At 40.9% G+C, this 19,851-nt stretch overlaps 1 protein-coding gene across 3 annotated transcripts; it reads left to right on the plus strand.

Annotated features, from left to right (window-relative positions):
- Nucleotides 1-3,180: 3,180 nt before the first annotated feature.
- gng13b (guanine nucleotide binding protein (G protein), gamma 13b) lies at nt 3,181-19,845 on the plus strand. 3 transcript variants are annotated; one of them, XM_020613168.1, is made up of 4 exons: nt 4,151-4,225; nt 5,850-6,186; nt 14,664-14,790; nt 16,861-19,845. In XM_020613168.1, exons 3-4 carry the CDS (start codon nt 14,693-14,695, stop codon nt 16,964-16,966), a joined length of 204 nt encoding a protein of 67 aa, XP_020468824.1. In that variant the 5' UTR covers nt 4,151-4,225; nt 5,850-6,186; nt 14,664-14,692; the 3' UTR covers nt 16,967-19,845. The 3 variants fall into 3 exon arrangements, with proteins under 3 accessions (XP_020468823.1, XP_020468824.1, XP_020468825.1); XM_020613169.1 differs by lacking the exon at nt 4,151-4,225 and adding an exon at nt 5,277-5,659; XM_020613167.1 differs by lacking the exons at nt 14,664-14,790; nt 16,861-19,845 and adding an exon at nt 3,181-3,942 and having other exon boundaries at nt 4,145-4,225; nt 5,850-6,184.
- Nucleotides 19,846-19,851: the final 6 nt, after the last annotated feature.

Here is a 19,851-nt window from a genome sequence, read left to right on the forward strand (position 1 = left end):
TTTGTGTGAAGAATGCTGATATGAGATATAAAACATAACGCATTGTCTGTTAACAGACAATTTGTATTTGTAAATCTGACTGTAAAAGAGTCAGTGCCTCACCAGCTGTCAACCTCACCGCACGTCACTGCTTGTCATGTACTTGTTGATTACAGACAGATAGGTTATCCCTCACAGACATACGTACCTTCGCCCCCTATTTAAGCAGCTCCTCCAGACCCATAGGCCCATGGCAGATCCCACTCCTCAGCTTCAGGTGAGGACTGCAGCACTCTAAGCAGTGCCACTGCGCTCCATCTATGCCTTCCCCCATTCATGTTTACTGTAGCTGGGTCTCCCAGATAAATACAACAAGCCCCACGTGGGGTTAGATTAAACACCTATGTCACACGGTTTCCCCTATCATAAACTATAATGGCTAACCTTTTGTCAAATCTAGTGTGTGTGTGTGTGTGTGGGGGGGTGTTGCACAGTCCTGTTCCTGTGAGAAAGAAGACTTTATGACATGCAGGTGTGTGTGTTGTAAAACAATAAAACAATAAACTCTCCGGAAAAAGTGGCTAGGGGCCACGGTGTGACAAATTGTGACATTACACGGTCATAAATCTTCACCTCATACCTCACTTTGACAGGGGCTACATCCTATCTTTCTCTATCCTCAGCATCATTTAGATGATCAAAGGAGTATTACTTACAATATTTAATGTGTGAATGCTCCCAAGTCTTACAAATAAGATATATTGCTATTTTTTCCATTCTGCTGACCTGACATGAATGTAGTACCAGATAAGTACCTGAGTCTAAGCAGCACAGTTTTTTTAGATGACCTTCTGCTTTAGGGAATTGGTATAGCGTCAAGAAAAAAAAACACTCTTCAAGGTTTTTCTAGGACAGTGACACAACCAATTTCTCGGTCATTTCACACTTTCTATGTAAGTGGTTGACCGCCTCTGCTCCCAGCATGGACTCTTGCTCCAGCAGCACAGCAGCGGCAGGTACAGGAAATCATCTGCTGTCCAATAGAAATGGATTTTTTTTTCAGAGGGACTTAAAGAGTGATGGACCATGACTCTGATAGGTGAAAGGGACTAATTCCATCTAGCTGGCGTCCTGGGATCTCCACTTTCTGAGATGGTCACACAACTTAATGGAACCAGTAAAGTTTATCATTTGTTAAAAGGGGGGGGCTCATAATTATATTTTTTAATTTTTTCACCTACATTTTTTTTTCATCTCTCCCAGTCCTACAGTGTTAAAAGGCTTAAATTATTGATATGCTATGGATGAAAGTTCATTTGGGACAGCATATCTCCTGAAACTGATGTGACATAATCAGATAGAGAGAAAAAGTACAGTGTATCACTGGGTTAGATTGGTTGTGACTAGAGGAACACTTGTTGTACAATGGTGCCACAGTGATGCTTCTATTACCTTATGAACTGGCAGTGTTTATCATTTTAACTGGTGAAAGTGACCGTTTGCAAAGCCCAATAAAGAAGCCGCTATGAATCTTTGGTACACTGCTCTTTGCTAATGAGAGTGGAAAGAAAAGAATAAACTAATAAAAATAATAATAAACTTTATTTATATAGCGCTCTACAGCTCGCAAGAGCACCAGAGTGCTGTACAATCAAAAACACAGAACACAGAGCAATACTAAACCAACTTCTAAAAACATAAAACAAAAGACAAGTTAGGACTCGACAGCCTGCTTACAAATGTGGGTCTTTAAGGCCGATTTAAAGGCCACTAGATCGCTTTCCACCCGTAGTACAACCGGCAGGGCATTCCATAGTCTAGGCCCACAGATAGAAAACGCACATACAGACCTGGCTCTTGTAATGTGAAACCTGACACCCTCTCTCGGCAGTTTGGGACAGACCAGGAGTTGGGCCAACTCGAACCCATCATTCCCTCCTCCTGTGTCATGGCAGCAGTCACCTGGGAGATCGAACAAGTGGTGAGAGAGGCCCAGAAACATCAACCAGACCCTGGTGGAGGCCCCCAGAACTGCTTGTTTGTTCCCAATCCAGCTCCTAGATCCCAGGTCCTGCAGTGGGCCCATACCTCCTATTTTTCCTGTCACCCTGGTGTCCACAGAACTCTGTCATTGGTTAAGCGTTACTTCTGGTGGCCAAATCTAGACGCAGACACCTGTGGCTTTGTCCTTGCCTGCCCCACCTGTGCCCGAGCCAAGTCAACCCACCAATCTCTATTTGAGCTATTATGAGCCTTACCTGTCCCCTGCTGGTCACGGTCACACATCGTGCTGGACTTTGTCACAGGTCTGTCCCTGTCGTAAGGGAACATGGTCATCCTTTCCATCATAGACAGATTCTTGAATGTGACACATTTATTGCCAAGTATCATCAAAAATACAAAGAATTTGACTCCAGCCCACTGGCCCCCGATGTGCACAGCAATAAATACAAAATATATACAAGTTAAAAGAACAAACAAAGACTAGCTGTTCAAGAATGTAATGGTCCAGGGGAAGAAACTGTCTCTGTGTCTGGTTGTCTTGGCATACAATGATCTGTAGTGCCATCCAGAGGGGAGGAGTTCAAAGAGTTTGTGTCCAGGATGTAAGTAGTTTGCAGAAATCCCCTCTGCCCTACTTTTGACCCGTAAGGTGTACTGGTCCTCCACGGAGGGAAGGCTGGCACAGATGATTTTCTCCACACTTCTGACCACTGGAGTCTGTTTCCTGTCCTGTTTGGTTGCTGAGCCAAACCAGACAGAGATGGAAATACAGAGAACAGACTATAGAACTGAACTGGCAGCTCCTGGGGCAGGAAAGTTCCTTTGGTGGAAAAAGGGCTATATTTTCCATGCAGGTATATATCTTCTTGTCTTGAGTCACCAATCAACCTAAGAAACTTCCTTCCATTACTGTATCTATGACACTTAACCTGAAGAGGTTTGCGGGAGCCAATCTCAGCTGACATTTGATGAAAGGCAGGGTACATCCTGTTCAGGTTGTCAGTCTATCGGAGGGCAGACACTTAGAGACAAACAACAATACACACTCACATTCACATTCACTCCTATGGGCAATTTTGAGTCACAAATCAACCTAATCTGCATGTCTTTGGACAGGAGAGACCCCACGCAGGCACAGGGAGAACATGCAAACTCCGCACAGAAACGACCTGGATCGGCCCAGGCTCAAACCTGGAACCTTCTTGCTGTGAGGCAGCAGCGCTAACCACTGCATCAACATGCTGCCCGCTAACAAACTTACTTCCTAAATTGTCAAAGTGTTCCTTTAAAACATGCCATTATGTAAATCTTAATGTTATGCAGTCATTATCCTATTCAGACAGACTGAGTCCTGTCTCATATTATAAGTCATCTGCTGACAGATGGTACCAACTCATTCAAATCTGCTGATGCATCACAGACTGGATTCTGAGATGGTCAGTTTAAGTGCAACCAGGCTGAAAGTCATTTAGCGTGATGTCATCATAGCAGGAATAGAACGCTCCTTAGGAGAACTGTCTGGACCAGACTCCTGTCTGAAAAACAGTTTGCTGATAGTCAGGAGTGGATATATACAGTAGGCTTAAAAACATGATGGAAACTTTAACTGCGTTCAGTGCTTACACATAAGCCAGCGCTTTCAATGACACGAACTCTGAGTTTATAGACTTTACACTAATAGTTTTCAGGACTCACACTGCAACTGTCACTTCCAGCTCAATTCAGCATCTATGCTTAAAGTGACTCCTTTCAGTGATTGAGGTTCTACTGAAGCTTCAGTTTTGTCAGCGTGTTCAACACATCATTTACACTTCAGCTTCATTCAGCAATTACACTTAAACTTACAGCTAAGCACCTTTCTGCATGTTTGTTTTACCTATTGAACGTCTTCAGATACACTTCAATGTAAAACCAGCTGACAGACCCAAAGATGCACTGCTCCCAGTAATCAGTGAAGTGGTAAATGTTCACAACTTTTTTGCTTGAGTTTGACTTTAATAATTTCTTATCACAAGCTAATTAGTAAGATGATTTTCACTGAATACATCTAAAATTTAAGAAAGACTATAATGAGTTTAAGAAATATACAATGGAATAACAATCATTTTTGAAGTCAAAAAACTTTGCATTTCAAGGCTATATCCATCCATTATCTACACAGCTTATCCTGACAAGGGTCGCGGCGGGGGGTGGAACCAATTCCAGCCGACATTGGGCAAGAGGCGTGGTACACCCTGGACAGGTAACCCGTCTATCACAGGCTATCACAGACAAACAACCGCATTCACTACTATGGGTAATTTAGAGTCACCAGTCAACCTAAGCTGCATGTTTTTGGACTGTGGGAGGAAGCCGGAGTACCCGGAGAGAACCCACACAGGCACAGGGAGAACATGCAAACTCTGCACAGAAAGGCATCGGTGAAGCCTGGGCTCAAACCTGGAACCTTCTTGCTGTGAGGCGACTTGGCTTGGCAATATTTAATTGTAGTAAAAAGTAAAAAAGAAAAACATTTACTCTTATTCTACATTAAGCTCCTACAAAAAGTCACCATGGCCTCCTTTTACAGGCTATTCATTTACACCATTCTGCTCTCTAACACACACATAAAAAAATAATACACAGTTCACATTAGGCTCTACCAAATGCCTGAGAAGATCATTCAGGGTTTGTGATAGTCAGAAGCTGGTTACTAGCACACAACGTATGGCCAAGTATATCACACACACACACGGAATTTGTTTCCGGTACATCTGCAGTGCCAACTCAACCGCTGGCTCTAACCGTCAGGGGTAACGGGGTGTTCAGTGTCTGGCCCAAGCACACTTCAACACGTGGACTGCTGGCACCGAGATTCGTACCTCCAACCTTGGGAGACAAGTGCTCTACCCACCGCACCACAGTCACCGCCCTCTTATAAAATCATGCTGCTCCTGGTGAAGCTCGAACTCACAACCTCAGCATCACTCTGCAAGTTACTGTGTTATAAGTACTGTGCGCTGACCGGTTGCGCTACTGGAGCCTGTACGAATACTTAGTGTTTGATTGTTGTGTCTTGTTGCTTAAATTCTTGTCTCTCTCTCTCTCTCCTCTATCCACTCACCCCAACTGGTCGAGGCAGAAGGCCGCCCACCAAGAATCGGGGTCTGTCGGAGGTTTCTTCTGTTAAATGCAGTTTTTCCTCCCCGCTGTCGCCAAGTGCTGCTCAAGGGGGATTTGCTGGGTCTTCCTCTATAATAATATTGATAACAGTAAGGTCTAGACCTTTGTAAAGTGTCCTGAGATGACTTTTGTTGTGATTTGGCGCTATAGAAATAAAACTGAATTGAACTGAATTAAAACTGAAAAAGGTACGACCACTGAACCAGTAATGAAAGTGAAGACACAACAGGTATAGTATAACACAAGATCCAACTCTTCTTCTGTGGTCTTTCACTTGAATTGTAGTATGTTTCATATGTAAAATAAAGCAAACCCAACCCCTCTCACTGGGAACCAAAATCTGTCCTTTGCAGATGGAGCTATAAGTGGCCATATTAGGGCAGAAATACAGAGTCCAGTAACAGGGGCAATAGGGGTTCGCAGCCCCCTCCCACACACACACACACACACACACACACACACACACACGGTGTATATAGTTGGATGTCGTTCCTTCCTTGACTATGGTACTGAGGTACGTGCTACCCTCTCCATTATCACAACTCTCTAAAGAACACTTTCTCTCTCACACACGCGCGCGCGCACAGACGCTCATATAGGAGGATCCCAGCAGAGAAGCGGGCAGTGAACAGCGGAACGTGCACCGGACCAGCTCGTTAACTTGCCCACTTCCTTATTTCTCTCTCTTTGTCTCTCATCCTCAGGCAGTTTCAGCAGCCACAGCAGACCAGCCTGCCGGACTAGCTGCCGGGAAACAAGCGTCTCCTCCAGCACTGCAGACAGTCACAGACTGGTCGTCATCGTCTGTTTTCACTCCGGAGACTGCGGATTTTAATCCTGATCTTTACCAGAGGATGCCTGGAGTGCGCACCGCCTGCCTGAGATAAACAAATCTACAGACATTAAGTCTGCTGTTATTTGCTGGAAGATAAAAATCAACTATCCGTGAACCAGTCCAGCTGTCCTCTCTGCCCTCCCTCCGGTTTAACTGCGCCGGTTAGACTTGGGAAGAGCAACAGCCTCCACCGGCGCATCAGTGAGGTAAGTGATGCGACTGTCGCCGTGCCTGTGGTGCCAACGCAGTGTGAGGGTCTTTATTAAGATATTACCTGCCTCTGTACCTTTCAAAATCATCGAAATGGCCCCAGAAATAACCATTTAGACTATACATGCAGGTACTGTATGTCATCAGCCGGTTACAGTAATTCACAAAGTGCAAGAGCACTGTCCGCCTCCAGACCCCTCAAACACACACACACACACACACACACACACACCTCAGTACTGAGCCATATGGATCCCACGAATATTACATAAAAGTTGAATTTCTCCTCTGCACTTCTCCACCTCCTGCATCAACATTCCAGTTTCTTGGTAATGATGAACTGTACTAGATAGTAGATATTAAATGACAGTGCTTATAACCGAATGCCAAATAAACCGCTTCAAATACTAAATACTAAAAATAATATAAATAAACAGCTAGGCCTGTTATTTGTCACTCCAAATGCCTTACCATGGGCAGATTATCAGGCCCCTGGGCACAGACATATAAAAGGGCCCAAAAGACACACAAATTGCCTATAAACATCGTTTTACACCCCTTGTGGTCATTTGGGCCTTTCTGTAGTCATTTAGCCTCTCTTTCTGGTTTGTTTGTGTATCATTGTGGTTTGCCTCTTTGTAGTCATTTTGCATGTCATTGTGGTCATTTTGTGTCCCACTGTGGTTGTTTGGAGTCTTATAGTGGGGTTGGTTTGTGTTTCTTTCTGGTCATTTTGTGTTTTACTGTAGACATTTTGTGTGTTTGTGGTTGTTTTGCATCTTTTTGTAGTCATGTTGTGTCTCTTTGTAGTTCATTTGTTTCTCATGGCTTGCCTTTTTGTTGTTTTATATCTTGTTGTGGTTGTTGTGTCTTTGTAATTATTTAAGGTTTCTTTGTGCTCATTTGATTTCAACATGAAATGTTAGCTGTCACTTCACATACAGGTTCTGCTCCTCTGAGTTTGTACCTGGTAGGCCTGATCAGTAATGCATCCATACTAATAAGTCAACCCACCACTTTTACCATTGGACTGTGGAAGCAGGGTGAAGCAAGGGTGGTCAATCAGATTCTAGGTCAATCAAATTCCTGATCACCCCTCTGGTCCTTGTCCCCTGTGGAGGTCAGGTACACATCCACAGGCACAGCGCGGGGCAAAAACACCTACTTTAGGGTAGAAAGCTCTGCTTGGGCTCTTTACAGTGAGGGCACAGTGGGGGCAGTTTTAGCTGACCCTTAATGTGTCTCTGACTCACATGCAAACATGAATTCCAGCCAGTCTAGTTCAGGCCTATATCGAACAAATCTGATTGACTGGATGTTTCTCTACACAGGCAGGGCAATGTTAATATGACACTGACCAGGCTGGTCCCAGTGGCTTCAGAGCTCATTAAAGTGCCGAACAGATCAGTTGGTTGCAAAAGCTCAAATGACGTCTGTCAGCGTCTGGCATTTATTATCCTCAGCAGCATGTCCTACTGCAAGGAGCCTCTTCTTTCATTCTAGTCTCCACTCTCAGATGGTCAGAGGAACTCTGCCTGTTCCGTTCTATTTTTAGTCTGTATTTACAATGCAGTAGAAGCAAGAAGAGTCTCACTGGTTCGCTGTTGCTCTTTCTCTTATTTTCTTCCTTTTTGTCTTTACACCTTTCTCTCACTTTGACGTTTTCATGTCTCTTTCACCCATGGTTTCCTAGCAAAACCTTCAACCATCATAAAAGAAGTCAGAAAGAGTGATTTGACACATTACACTGGTGGCAGCTCAGTACACACTGCAGCCTGTTTCACTCACACACACACACACACACACACACACACACACACACACACACACACACACACACACATACAATACATTACTGTTAGAGCCTGAGAAGGCAGCGTAAGAGACAGGGGGTAGAGGTTAATCTCTAGATGCTTTTGACCTAAATCACCATATCACGACCTACATACCCTCCCCTAAACACCCACCTCACTTTTCCCTTCACACACCCACCCAAACATATCTTTAAAAAGCATCACACACACACACACACACACAACCACAAAGCCTTTTGGATGCTGAGCTACACTTTGACTGAACACCAAATGTCCATCGCCCAGTGAGTTATTAAGCTATCGGACTAGATTACATTCAAGTAAAGGAAAAGTTTGATAAGTTGTCCAGAAATAATGTTAATAAAGAAAATGTAAATAACTTTTTTTATCATCTTTTACAGAACAGCAGTTAAATAATGCAAGCCTGATCTCCCTTTATGGAAAGCGTCCCAGTTTCGATTTACAGCTCTATATCCACTACAGTAGCCATATATACCCCAAATGCCCTGAACTCTGCCAATATTTATTAGTCTGACACCCAAAGGCTGGTTGGATTACACCTCATATTTTTAATGTATCGAGTTTGCATCAGTCTTTGTTATATGGCAAACATGAAACCAATGTCATGACGACTGCACCGCACTTTCTTCTGTTTATTAATGTTATGGCAAGTCAGATTTAATGGGAATCTGGTTGAAAGCACAGGGTGTTGTGTTCTAGTATAAACAGATACTATGCACAACATATAGAAGTTCACAGGAACTTATATTCCATAGTGATTAAGCAGCAGAGAACACATCACACACTACACAATGATTCAACACACCAGATGAAGAACATAAAAACTATCAAGCAGCTGGCAGTGTCAGCAATTGCTCTGCTGTTTAGTCAGTCTACCACTTAAGACTTTGCACAGACATTCATGGTGACCAGGCAGTACTACACTGGTGATCCTCTGACTGTTCCTTCTAGTGTTGAGTGAAATGACTTTGATGAAACAGAGGCTTTCCTTATGTCAATAGGCAGAGGTTTATGAGATTGGTTTATAGTAATTTTACCAAGGGATCACAGTACATGTATCTGCAATATAGTGGTGTTTTAATGTACTTCACTAGCACCTATAAATATGGCTGCTGGAGTGAGGTTGCTAATATGTGGAGTAAAAGGTAAACTTTGAAATATTGTATGTGAAAATACACAAGGAGCACTCAGTGGACGTTCAGAATGATCTGGTAAAAATGCAACTCCCTCCCTGTGTTTAACACAAGGGGCTGCTTTGGTTGGGGGGTGAGGGGTAGCAGGGGAAGTGTTGTAGGCGTTCACAATACGACCACGTTGTGGCAAGTCAACGGGAGTGGCTTCATTCACATTTCCTGCCCGGGATTTTCCTTTCTATTTTGGTTAGCCTGCTGCTAGAGTAGCCTACTCTACCTCAGCACCATTTCTAAGACCAGTGTGTTGGCATTGATAGATAAAAACACAGTTTAACATCCAGTACTAACGAAAATGCATGGTGTGTCCTTATAGCGCATTAACTGTGGCCCAAATTTGACAATGAATAGCAGTGAATGCTCATGCTAACAAGGTAAACAAAAGAGTCTTCTTCCCGTGGGTGTACGTACACATCCCCAATCTCCTCTTGCACGATTGGTCAATGCAGTGTCTTTGTAGGATGATGTCATGTCTGATGCAGTGAAAGTTAAACCAGAACCAGCTTTTTCACCGCACAGGGTTGCGTCATTTTGCCGGAGGCCCCTGCAGTGCTGCTGCTGACTGCAGTGAACACAATTCCCCATAGAAATGAATGGAGAGGGCTGCGTTTTTTTTTTACACCTTTGAAACTCAGACTGAACACAGCCTTAGTGAGCCAGCATTGGTGGAAGACAGCAGGAGACAAACAGAAAACAGATATCAGAGCTATGGAGGGAGGAAAGTGAGAACACTGCCTGCCTCAGCTCATCTTTTTTCATTTAAACCTCAGTATAAGACAACAGTAGGCCACATGTTGATGCAATGTTTTTATTTTATTTTATTTTTTTATAAATAAAAAGTTTACATTGCATGGTTTATAGGGTTTAAAGTTGTCTCTGGTTTTCAGCAGAGATACAGAAGGTAAACAGAGGGACATACTGTATGTGCATGGTTCAATTTTGAGCAAATGACAGAGTAATTTGAGAAGAGAAATGGTCCAAAGGAAAATGTAAATGATGGAGAGAAAAGAGAATGGGGAGAATATGATTGATAGATGAGTAAGAGGTGAAAAAAGGACATAAATTTTAATTAATGTACTCAGACATTACATCCATATGTGCTTTTATGGCCTAATATTGCAATTATAGTAGTATATTATTATATGTCAGTTACAGTAATAAGGTCAGATCATTTAGAGTTTGCTACAGGTGATCACCTTGTCGTTTTGGTGGCAAAACAAGTCCTGTGCTTTATGAACACAGACTGTATGAACAAAGGCATAGCCAGGGGATGGATTCTGGGCCTGGGGCTGAGTTGCAATGAAAAGACACAGACAAAGCTGTTGTGTGTTTATGTGAACAAAGCAGTGAGTATAATAGTCTACTGTCACACTGCTGTGATGCCTGGGACTTCAGATCATGGGCAAATGTTTCATGGTTTATGTGTCCTTTAAGTTCTTTAAATAATATAGCAAAGCTAACTCCTTTTGTTACCGATCCAGAAGTAACTCATAAACCGTGATACCATAATATGAACCCTTCCACACCTACAGTATGTCATGGAGTAGCTTTCTTTGTGTAAACATGTTTTAATTTGAGAACCTAAAACTGTCGAGAGCCAATCAGAATGGGGTATTATCATGACAGACTGGGGTCTTTATATCAACAGAGAGGTGTAAATCAGTGGTTTCTGGTTTTTAAATTCTTATTAAATATGTCTGTCTACCTTTGACCATCCCCGATACACATGCATTTAGTTACTGTCTTGTCTTTCAAGCTATTTGTTTCACACAACACATAGTTTACAGTACTACCAGATTTACTACTTAAAATTCTCAGTAAGTTTTGATAAAGTAGGTGCTTGATTTATGACAGCGATAGACAAAAGCAGCTTCTCCTTTCTAGACAACTGATGCTAAAGGAATTCAATCCACTGTAGCTATCTAATTCAGCTGATGTTAGCTCTATGCTTAGGTTAATGATGTGGCCTCTAGCTGAATCTTTAATGTTTGAAGCTGACTTGTTTAAAATTGAGAAACTGGCTGTAAAGGGCTAAAAAGATATTGTGCCAAAAGACTAAAGCTAAAGCTGTAACATAATATCTAATCAATATAGCTGATTCTGACAGTTTCTGGAGTATTTTCTGGCAAGTGGTGATTTTTCTTAGCTGTACACAGTGTCCCATCACCTTAAAGCCAGTCTATCCCAAAACGTGGTGCATCCCTCTTTCAGAAAGACAGTGGCAGAGAAACTGTGAAAAAGGGGCAGTGATGTGATGTGGTAATGTATTAACAGAGGAAAAAAGCAGACAGACACTGGCACAGAAGTGAGAAAAGGCTAAGGGCTAAGAGGTAAAGGCTGGTAAACAGATGGTTAGAGCAGACAAACAGAAGTGAAAGTGAAAAGGAGACAAAGAGTAAAAACAGGGATGAAAGAGATGGTGAGTGACAGAGTTACTGTAGAAAGAGAAAAGCATCCAATCCTCCTCCCCACTCCAGAGGATGCTGATGAAACCCAATCTCATCTAGGAACTGCTCGTTGCACTGTCTCTCTTTGTCTGTCTAATATTGGAAGACACACAGACATTGTCATGTAATATTGCACCTGGTGTTTTCCTCAGACTCACCAAAGTACACATTCGCACATCTCATTAACTCATTATACATTTTTTCTCTTTGTCTTTCTCACTGCCAGTCTCATTCTTCTCTCATTTTCAATCACTTTTTTATTAGGTTGTAGTAGTTTTCACATGGGACCAAGCCATTCTAACAGAAATAGTTATGTAAAGTCACTGCCAAACATTTTTAATGTGTGCCTAAGGCTTTTAAATGTTCAGTCAGATAATTCATTATCTCTGTTCTAATGTCTTAAATATCTATTTTGAGGAAGGAAAAATCATTAACTGAGAGTTACTGCATGAGACTCCTTAAACACTGATGTGCTAGTATGCAAAAATGATCGTTCTTTTCCCTAGTTCTACTGAGCTTTTAGGCAACTTTTAAATAAGACTTTCAGGAATAATTATCTAATGTTAGGTAAAAACATTCAACAGAAATTAAATGAGCACTGTACAAGCTCCCAACTACTGGCCAGAAGGATCCCAGTCTCTTTTTATTGCTTAAGCCACAATTTTTTTCATTCTCTGTTGAAAAGAATGTTTTCCCTTTGGGATGTTGCCGGAAAAGGCCATGCTTTGAGCAATTCGGACAGTTTACTGTACGACAAATCCTTGTCATGTTACTTTCCACACAGAGTCTCGGCCATTTTGCTGTGTGTTCTACCCATGATGTACGCAAATCTCGCTGATAATGTGGCTCAGAAACCCGTCTATACCACAGTACATATGGGTGCAGCTGTAACTAGCTGTGACTTTGACGTGGATACATGTGTCTTTCTTCCTCTCCCTTAAGGTTGGAATGTAATAGAGGGCTGCACTGATAACCTCATATAAATATACATCATGATTTTAATTTACACAATTCCTAATTCTGTAACATTGTTGGTTAAGTAGGAAATCTTACATTTAGCAAAATATAAAGGTAACAAGTCACTAGATTACTTAAATACTGCTGCCACAGAAACATGTTGACATTTATTCTTTCATCAGCTATACAAATAAAATACAGTAGCCTATATACTTATGGTTATAAATGATATATGATTCATTTTAATCTCCTGTACACTTTTGCCATTCAGCACTCAATATTCAGCTCTAATTACAGCTACTAATACCATATAAAATGATAAAATGCACCATTTTGTCTTGATAGGATGGATTTTGTCTTTAGCTGATTGTGTTTCCTCCTCCTAACTCGCAGCGCCAGTGAAATGGATATGACCTGTTAAAGTGCATATTACTGATGCATTAAACTCAAAATGTTGTGCAAAGGAAGATCAGATCATATTATGTCTGGTGAGCAGCTCAGATTTTGCAGTTGCAAATATTTTTAGAAACCTCATACAAGATTTGTATGGAAAATCTTCAGAAGATGCGAGAAGTGCTGGTGTCATATATACAACCTGTGCTGACGAAACGAGAAGTGTATCAGCCTTGACATAATAAAATGTACCAACCAGCTTAAAAGTAATTATGCAAGTTGAATACTATACTATTATCTTTTGCATATGAGTAAATGCAGAAGCTTGTGTCCTCTCCCACCCTGTCTTCCTGTCAGTTGTAAATGAGATTTGTCCAAGTGTCTCCTTCACACCTCGCTGAGGCGGTCAAGTGACAAATGCTTGTATGTGGAAAGCATATAAATAGCCTCTTTTTCAGCATTATATGACACATGTCCAAACTGCACTGTCATGTACTCACTTGGGAGTCACTAGAAATAGAAAGATGAAGGTTGTTTGAACAAATCCTAGCCCTGGTACCTTGGTGAGATTCTAAATCAATTTGCTTGACATGTACATACAGGTGCAGTATTTATTCATCGTGTTATCCCGATGTGCTACGCACGGCAGCTCAGGGTTTTCAATTTGTTCCAATACTCACCGAACCTTTCCTTTTGTTTCAGAGGTTTGTCATGACCTGCCTTCTTATCAAGATATGTGTGTGGTGTTTGTTTCTCATGGTGTTATGTTGTTTGTTCTCCATTGCTGCTGAAACACTGAAATTTCCCCATTGAGGGATCAATAAAGTACCTGCCTACCTAAAACAGAGCTCAGAGCAGTGAAATGGGATGCTGGTTGTGACATGTAGTAAAATACAACAGTAGAAAGGAAAAACATCAAACCCAGTGACAAAGGTGTGGAGGACCATTTTGTTCCTAACTTTATTTATCTAACAGTCTTGCCAGATGAGCTGGAGTACCCCTTCATCGACACCACCCACCATGTGTTCAGTTATATGTTCATTTGAAGTGATTTTAAACTAAATATTAGGCTACTGTATTTATTTGCCTTGCTGGTTTTACAGAGTGAAGTTTTGTGTTGTGTGTGTGTGTGTGCGTGGGTGGGGTTGGGGGTCAAGGGTGATGGGAATACATGGGTCACGTCACAAGTACATGATTTGCGTGTTTGTGTATAGAAGCAAAACATTTTCTCCTTTCTGTCTCTCAGGAATTGAATAGTAACTCCACTAACTCACCAACATGAATCCTGATATGCAATTATCAAACTACAAGAGGTAATATGCAAGAAACGAACCAACATTTGCATAAAATGGATGTCCTGTTGACCTGCTGTTATGTTGGTTGCAAACAATTAAGCTGTGGAACATGACGTGGAAACAAGCAGCCCACAAGACACAAAGGAACACAACTGAATGTATGCTGTGATGTTAAGTGGGTTTGTCAGTTTTGGCAGAGCTTGGTTGTACTCTATGAATTTAACAGCCTCTATTCTCCCTTCCTGTAAGTGTAATCACTAAGCAGTGGTTATATCTCAGATGTACTTTGTGATGTTCTTGCTGCAAGGCACAGTTGTATTGAGAGTGTAACTCTAGCCTCCTCTTGCTGTGTACAGGTAAAAAAGCCCTACATCAAGCTGCAGCCATGGATGAAATGGACCTGCCCCAGATGAAGAAGGAGGTGGAGAGCCTCAAATACCAGCTGGCCTTCAAACGAGAGAAATCCTCCAAAACTGTGACTGAGTGAGTAGCTAGTCCACAGTAACTTGACAAATACCTGCACAGTATAAGCCCCAGAAAGCAGCTGTGCACAGCGCACTTGGAAGTTACTCTGAGTTCACAAGTAAAATAGTTTTTTGCCAATGCACACCAGAAAAAAATTTGATTATTATCAGTAGCTGACAAAACAATCTCAGCTCAAGGTTCGCTTACTTACTGGTTGTGGTGCTTTGCTCTGTAGGCGCAGAACTGTAGATTTAGAAAATTTCCATTTTCTTGAGCACTTTAGGACATTTCCTGGCTCAATCATTTATTCTTGACCTTACAAGAGGAAATGGAATTTTAACATCTACAGTTTCATGTCTGCTGAGGAAGGCCCCTATGCTGAAGGATGCTGTGTGATGCAATCAAAAGCTCTAGAAGAAGTGACTAACTCGACCTCAAGCTGAAATTGTTGAACCAACTACTGTTCCCAAGGTAACAAGTATTGTGTACTTTATGCAGTCATATATACTTACATGCTACTTGCAAAATGCAGGAGCAATACATATGCTGATTAAATAAATACAGTATATATGACAACATTAGTTATTCTGGCACAATGATAACTTAATTAACTTATGGTTTCTTTAAGGCTATTGTCATAGCCATAAGCATTAAGCAAGGCTGCAGCCATTATTAAGGTCTGAATAGCACGGTCTTTGTCTCAAGTTCTCACTGCAGTGTCAGTGGGCTAAGGGCCAATCAAGGAGACTCACGAAACATTTTATCACTGCTGCTAGAGAAGGCTAAATTTTGACTAATGATGCTTTTCATGTAAAGTACAAACATATTCAGGGACAGTGTTTTGAAACCCTTCTTAAAATTCTTGTGGATATAAAAACTATTGTAATAATAGGAGAAACAGTGAAGCATTGTCTTATTAAGGTAGAAAGACTGTTACTGTATGGATATTTAACTCTATTTAAAGTGAAACTATGTAACTTTTGATAAAGGAAATAACATATTCTTCTAGATGAATAATTAAATTCAGGCAATTTCAGCACACCCAGAAGCTTTGCTGCTGCAGGCCTGTAGCTTATGATGGCTAATGTTAGGTGATATTAGCAATTAGAGTCAGTTTGCTGAATTTGTAATTTTTCTTTACTGGTGCTACAGCCATGCTATGCAATATAATGTCATTTGTTTTATTAATAACCAGATGTGATATTTACTGAAATGTTAATCCATGTCACATTAAAACCTAATGTAAACATAACACAAGCAAAGAAGAGCAATACAACCAACTAACTAATTTAGCATCACTTACAAAAACAAAAGCGATCTTGTGTTAGCTAACATTAGCTAACAACAACAACCATAATCTACTGGCCATAACGTAAAAATCTCTGTGTACTGAAGAGAGCAATAGTGCATTTTATTGCTTGTAAATTCAGTTGTTTTTTATTTGAGGAAACCTTTTGATGACAATTTTTTTATTGTATAATCTCATTTTAAGGAATAGTTTAATATTTTGAGAAATTCTGATCTTCTCAATCGAAAGAGCAAGTTAGCGTATTTCTCAAAATATTGAACAAACCTTAAAAGCAAATGGTACAATAAAGCTGAGGAGAGCCAACAACATTTGTTCCCTTTAATGGATGTGATTTCAACTGCAATAAAGTGCACAAGGACTTAGTTTAAGCTAAACTTTATGCAAAAAGAAACAAAATGCATTGCAATAATGAATATATTTAGTTACTTCCAGTGCCTGAGATACTGGCTGTGTCTGAAATCACTCTCTACTCATTGTATGTGTTTGCCATTTTGTATTGGTGTCCAAATGTGTGTAAATCTGCATGCACACTGCTTTCTGCTAACAATCCCACAATGCAACACTCTGTCTTATCAGAAGGAAAATTACTGTTGAGTTGTTCTGTTCAGTTTTGTGTCATCATTAACAGCTGCTAATGATGACCCAAATGTTGATGATTAGTAAGTGTCCAAAATCTCAATTTACTGCTCACTACTGAGTGAACAACTTGGTGTAAATTTAATAGGGAGTAGTGAATGAGTGAAAAAAATGTCTCTGTGTCTTTCTGTCTCCATGCAAAGTTTGGTAAAGTGGATAGAGGATGGTGTCCCAGAGGATCCTTTCCTGAATCCAGAGCTGATGAAGAACAACCCGTGGGTGGAAAAAGGAAAGTGCATCCTTCTCTAAAAGAAACTGCCCAACCTTTCAACTTCAACTGTGCTGTCCAACACACGCCTACAGATGACCCCTGAACCCGACCCTCCCCAGGCCTGTGAAGACCATGGCAGCACAGCACCTCCTGACCTCTCACCTTGAATGTACAAGAGCTGATATCTCCCTACCACCCCGAAAACATCCCCCTGTCCCAACAAGGGCACAGAAACGTGCACATGACAGAGACACAGGCACACACTATCACTGGAAACTTTAAGTTTCTCCCTGACTGCCGCCTACTCACTGCAAGTTTATTCCTGCCACGGCAACGCATTATTACTATGATATGACAACAATGATCAATACTCCTACTACATGTCTTTATATGGATATATGACAACTTATTTATGCAGCTGCCAGTCCCAAGCTTTCTCTCCTCTTTTATGATCACTACTCTTCTTTGAGGGCACTGAAGTTCTTTTATTCTTGTTGTTTTGATGTAATAAACTGTGTAGTCACAATTTTGCTGCCAAACTGGAGATCTGCTGAGTGAGTTTTCAGATTTAAATCACCTGCTCTTACAAATGGATGACATTACAAAAGATAAACAAAATTAAACAGTAGACAATTTAGCAATGTGCTTACTGAGAGTTTCAAAGTTCAAATCCCACTTTGTTTGTCACCTTGGGAAGTGAGCGTACTTGTTGGTTTCGGAAAGTTTGACACACCCTATTCCCAAGGCAGCAAGGTGTGGGGAAGGGAGTTTCAGATGTTGTTCAACAATGTTAAAGCCACTTCCTTTGAGGCATACTGACACCTTAAGAGAATACCTGAAATCTTCAAGAAATATTTCATAATAATTGATGTCACTGGTAGAAGATCTATAATACATTTGCATATTTAAAAATATTGGTACAGAAAATCCCTGGAGCAACAATATTTTTCTCAGTAACTGCATGACCTGTATTAAGAGTATGCAAATTGTTATTTTATATCAGCATTTTAACCTGATTAGCATCCCATTTCACCTCATTATTAAACTAAAGACAAACAAAAGAAGAAAATACTTTGAAGAACCCATGAAAAGTTCACCATGACCTTTCAAAATTATTTTCCCATGCAGTTTTCATTGTTTTGATTTTGCACAAGGTGTAAAGCATGGTTGTCACCTTTACATTCTGAAGACAAGCTCTGCACCCACTGTCATTTTGCGTCAGCGTTGAGAGTGTCATAGCAGCTCTGTTTCTGTTGTCAGAGGAGAAGCTCTGGGTTCCTTCACCTCCTTAACTCTAGACCCTGAGGACAACACACACATGCATACATACTAAACTTGCAAGCTTACCATGCACACACAGTCTCTCTCCACATACAGTATGTACATACAGACCCCTTTAACTTATTGTATAAATGACCAAGACAGGTTTATTTATTTATTTATTTATTAACAAGACCGTTCTCTCACCTATAGTTTTTGTTCCCTGTGTCTACACTCCCTTATTGTCAAACAAATAAAAAAAAGACCAAAAAACACAACTACACCTTGCCAGATCACCATCTACAACAGCCTTGTACACAGTTTCCTTAATACAAGAATGTAAATATGTGGCATGAGATTTGAAGATCGCTACTGACCTCATAACTGGCCTATGTGTGCGTGCATGTAACTGTGTGCATATTTTTGTTTTAAGCATGCATAAATTTGGACATCAGGCTCCCATGGGGATTATAAAGCACACATATATGCAGCTGCATCTCACACACACAGGCAAGCCTGAGGCCGTGCAGATCCACAAAACACACACACCCTGCTTAGTGAGAATGTGTACGAGGGGAGGAGAGGCAAGGAAGTAGGATTCTTTAAATGTCTTGGGGCAGGGAAGCCTCACATAATCGTTGTACTGTAATGAGTCTCATAATATGCATTTTTTCCAAAATGACCCAATTCCCAAAAAGATACTCAGTGCTTGGAAGACTTTGGTCTTTTTATGTGTAACAACAAATATGTAAAGCTGCATTACCTAACTTCCTCCTCTAAATTATGCCCATTAAGGATGAAATGAGAGTCAAAATCTCCCTCCACTCCTCTTTGCCCCTCCTGCCCTGACTCTGAAAATACTTCATATGTGGCTTTCATATGAAATACTTCATATGAAAGCCGGAGACAGTTGTGGTAGTCATGTAGCACAGCAGTAATAACCAGCTCCAGAACTAATGTTTATGAAACATAGAGCCCATAGTGCCAGTGGTTTTCCCTGGCATGGCAGCAACACAAGGTCAAATAAAGAGGTTTGCATTTTAGCAATATGAATACGTACGTCTGACGTTATTTGTAGCGGATGTATCTGCAGTAACACAAGCAAACTATACAGCGTAATGTTGTTTCCTAGTAATATTGATACAGTACTAATATTCTGGCCACTATTGCATTGCATTCAGTGTTACATATTTGACACACATAATGTTATAAGGTAACTGTGAGTTGTATGTTAAATGAGAAATTTCATGTTACGCTTTGATAGTCGAACAAACTCCCCACTTTTCTAGTTGTGTTGATGGTGTAAATTTGAACAACTTCTCACTAAAATGTTACATGGACTGCAGTGTTATGTCTGACATAAAGTGGACCCACATCGGGCAAAAATTTGTAAACTGAGCAAAATTACTTGATTTGCTAATCCAGGAAAATGTGCTGCTTTCTACTAATTGGACAACAAAACCATAGTGTTGCAGTCAGTTGGAATGGCTGCAAATTACATCCAGAATCATTCAGTACAAAGGTACAAAACAGAAAGGCTAATGTTAGCTTGCTAATGATGCTGACATATACACATTAGCCAGTTATGTGCCCAGAAGAAAGAAAGCCTTATCTGCTTCAAATTTTAGCTCTTTGGATGCTCTCCATCTCCAACATGCCAAAC

The sequence above is a fragment of the Monopterus albus genome, unplaced genomic scaffold (assembly GCF_001952655.1).
Source record: "Monopterus albus unplaced genomic scaffold, M_albus_1.0 scaffold131.1, whole genome shotgun sequence".
Lineage (NCBI taxonomy): Eukaryota > Metazoa > Chordata > Actinopteri > Synbranchiformes > Synbranchidae > Monopterus > Monopterus albus.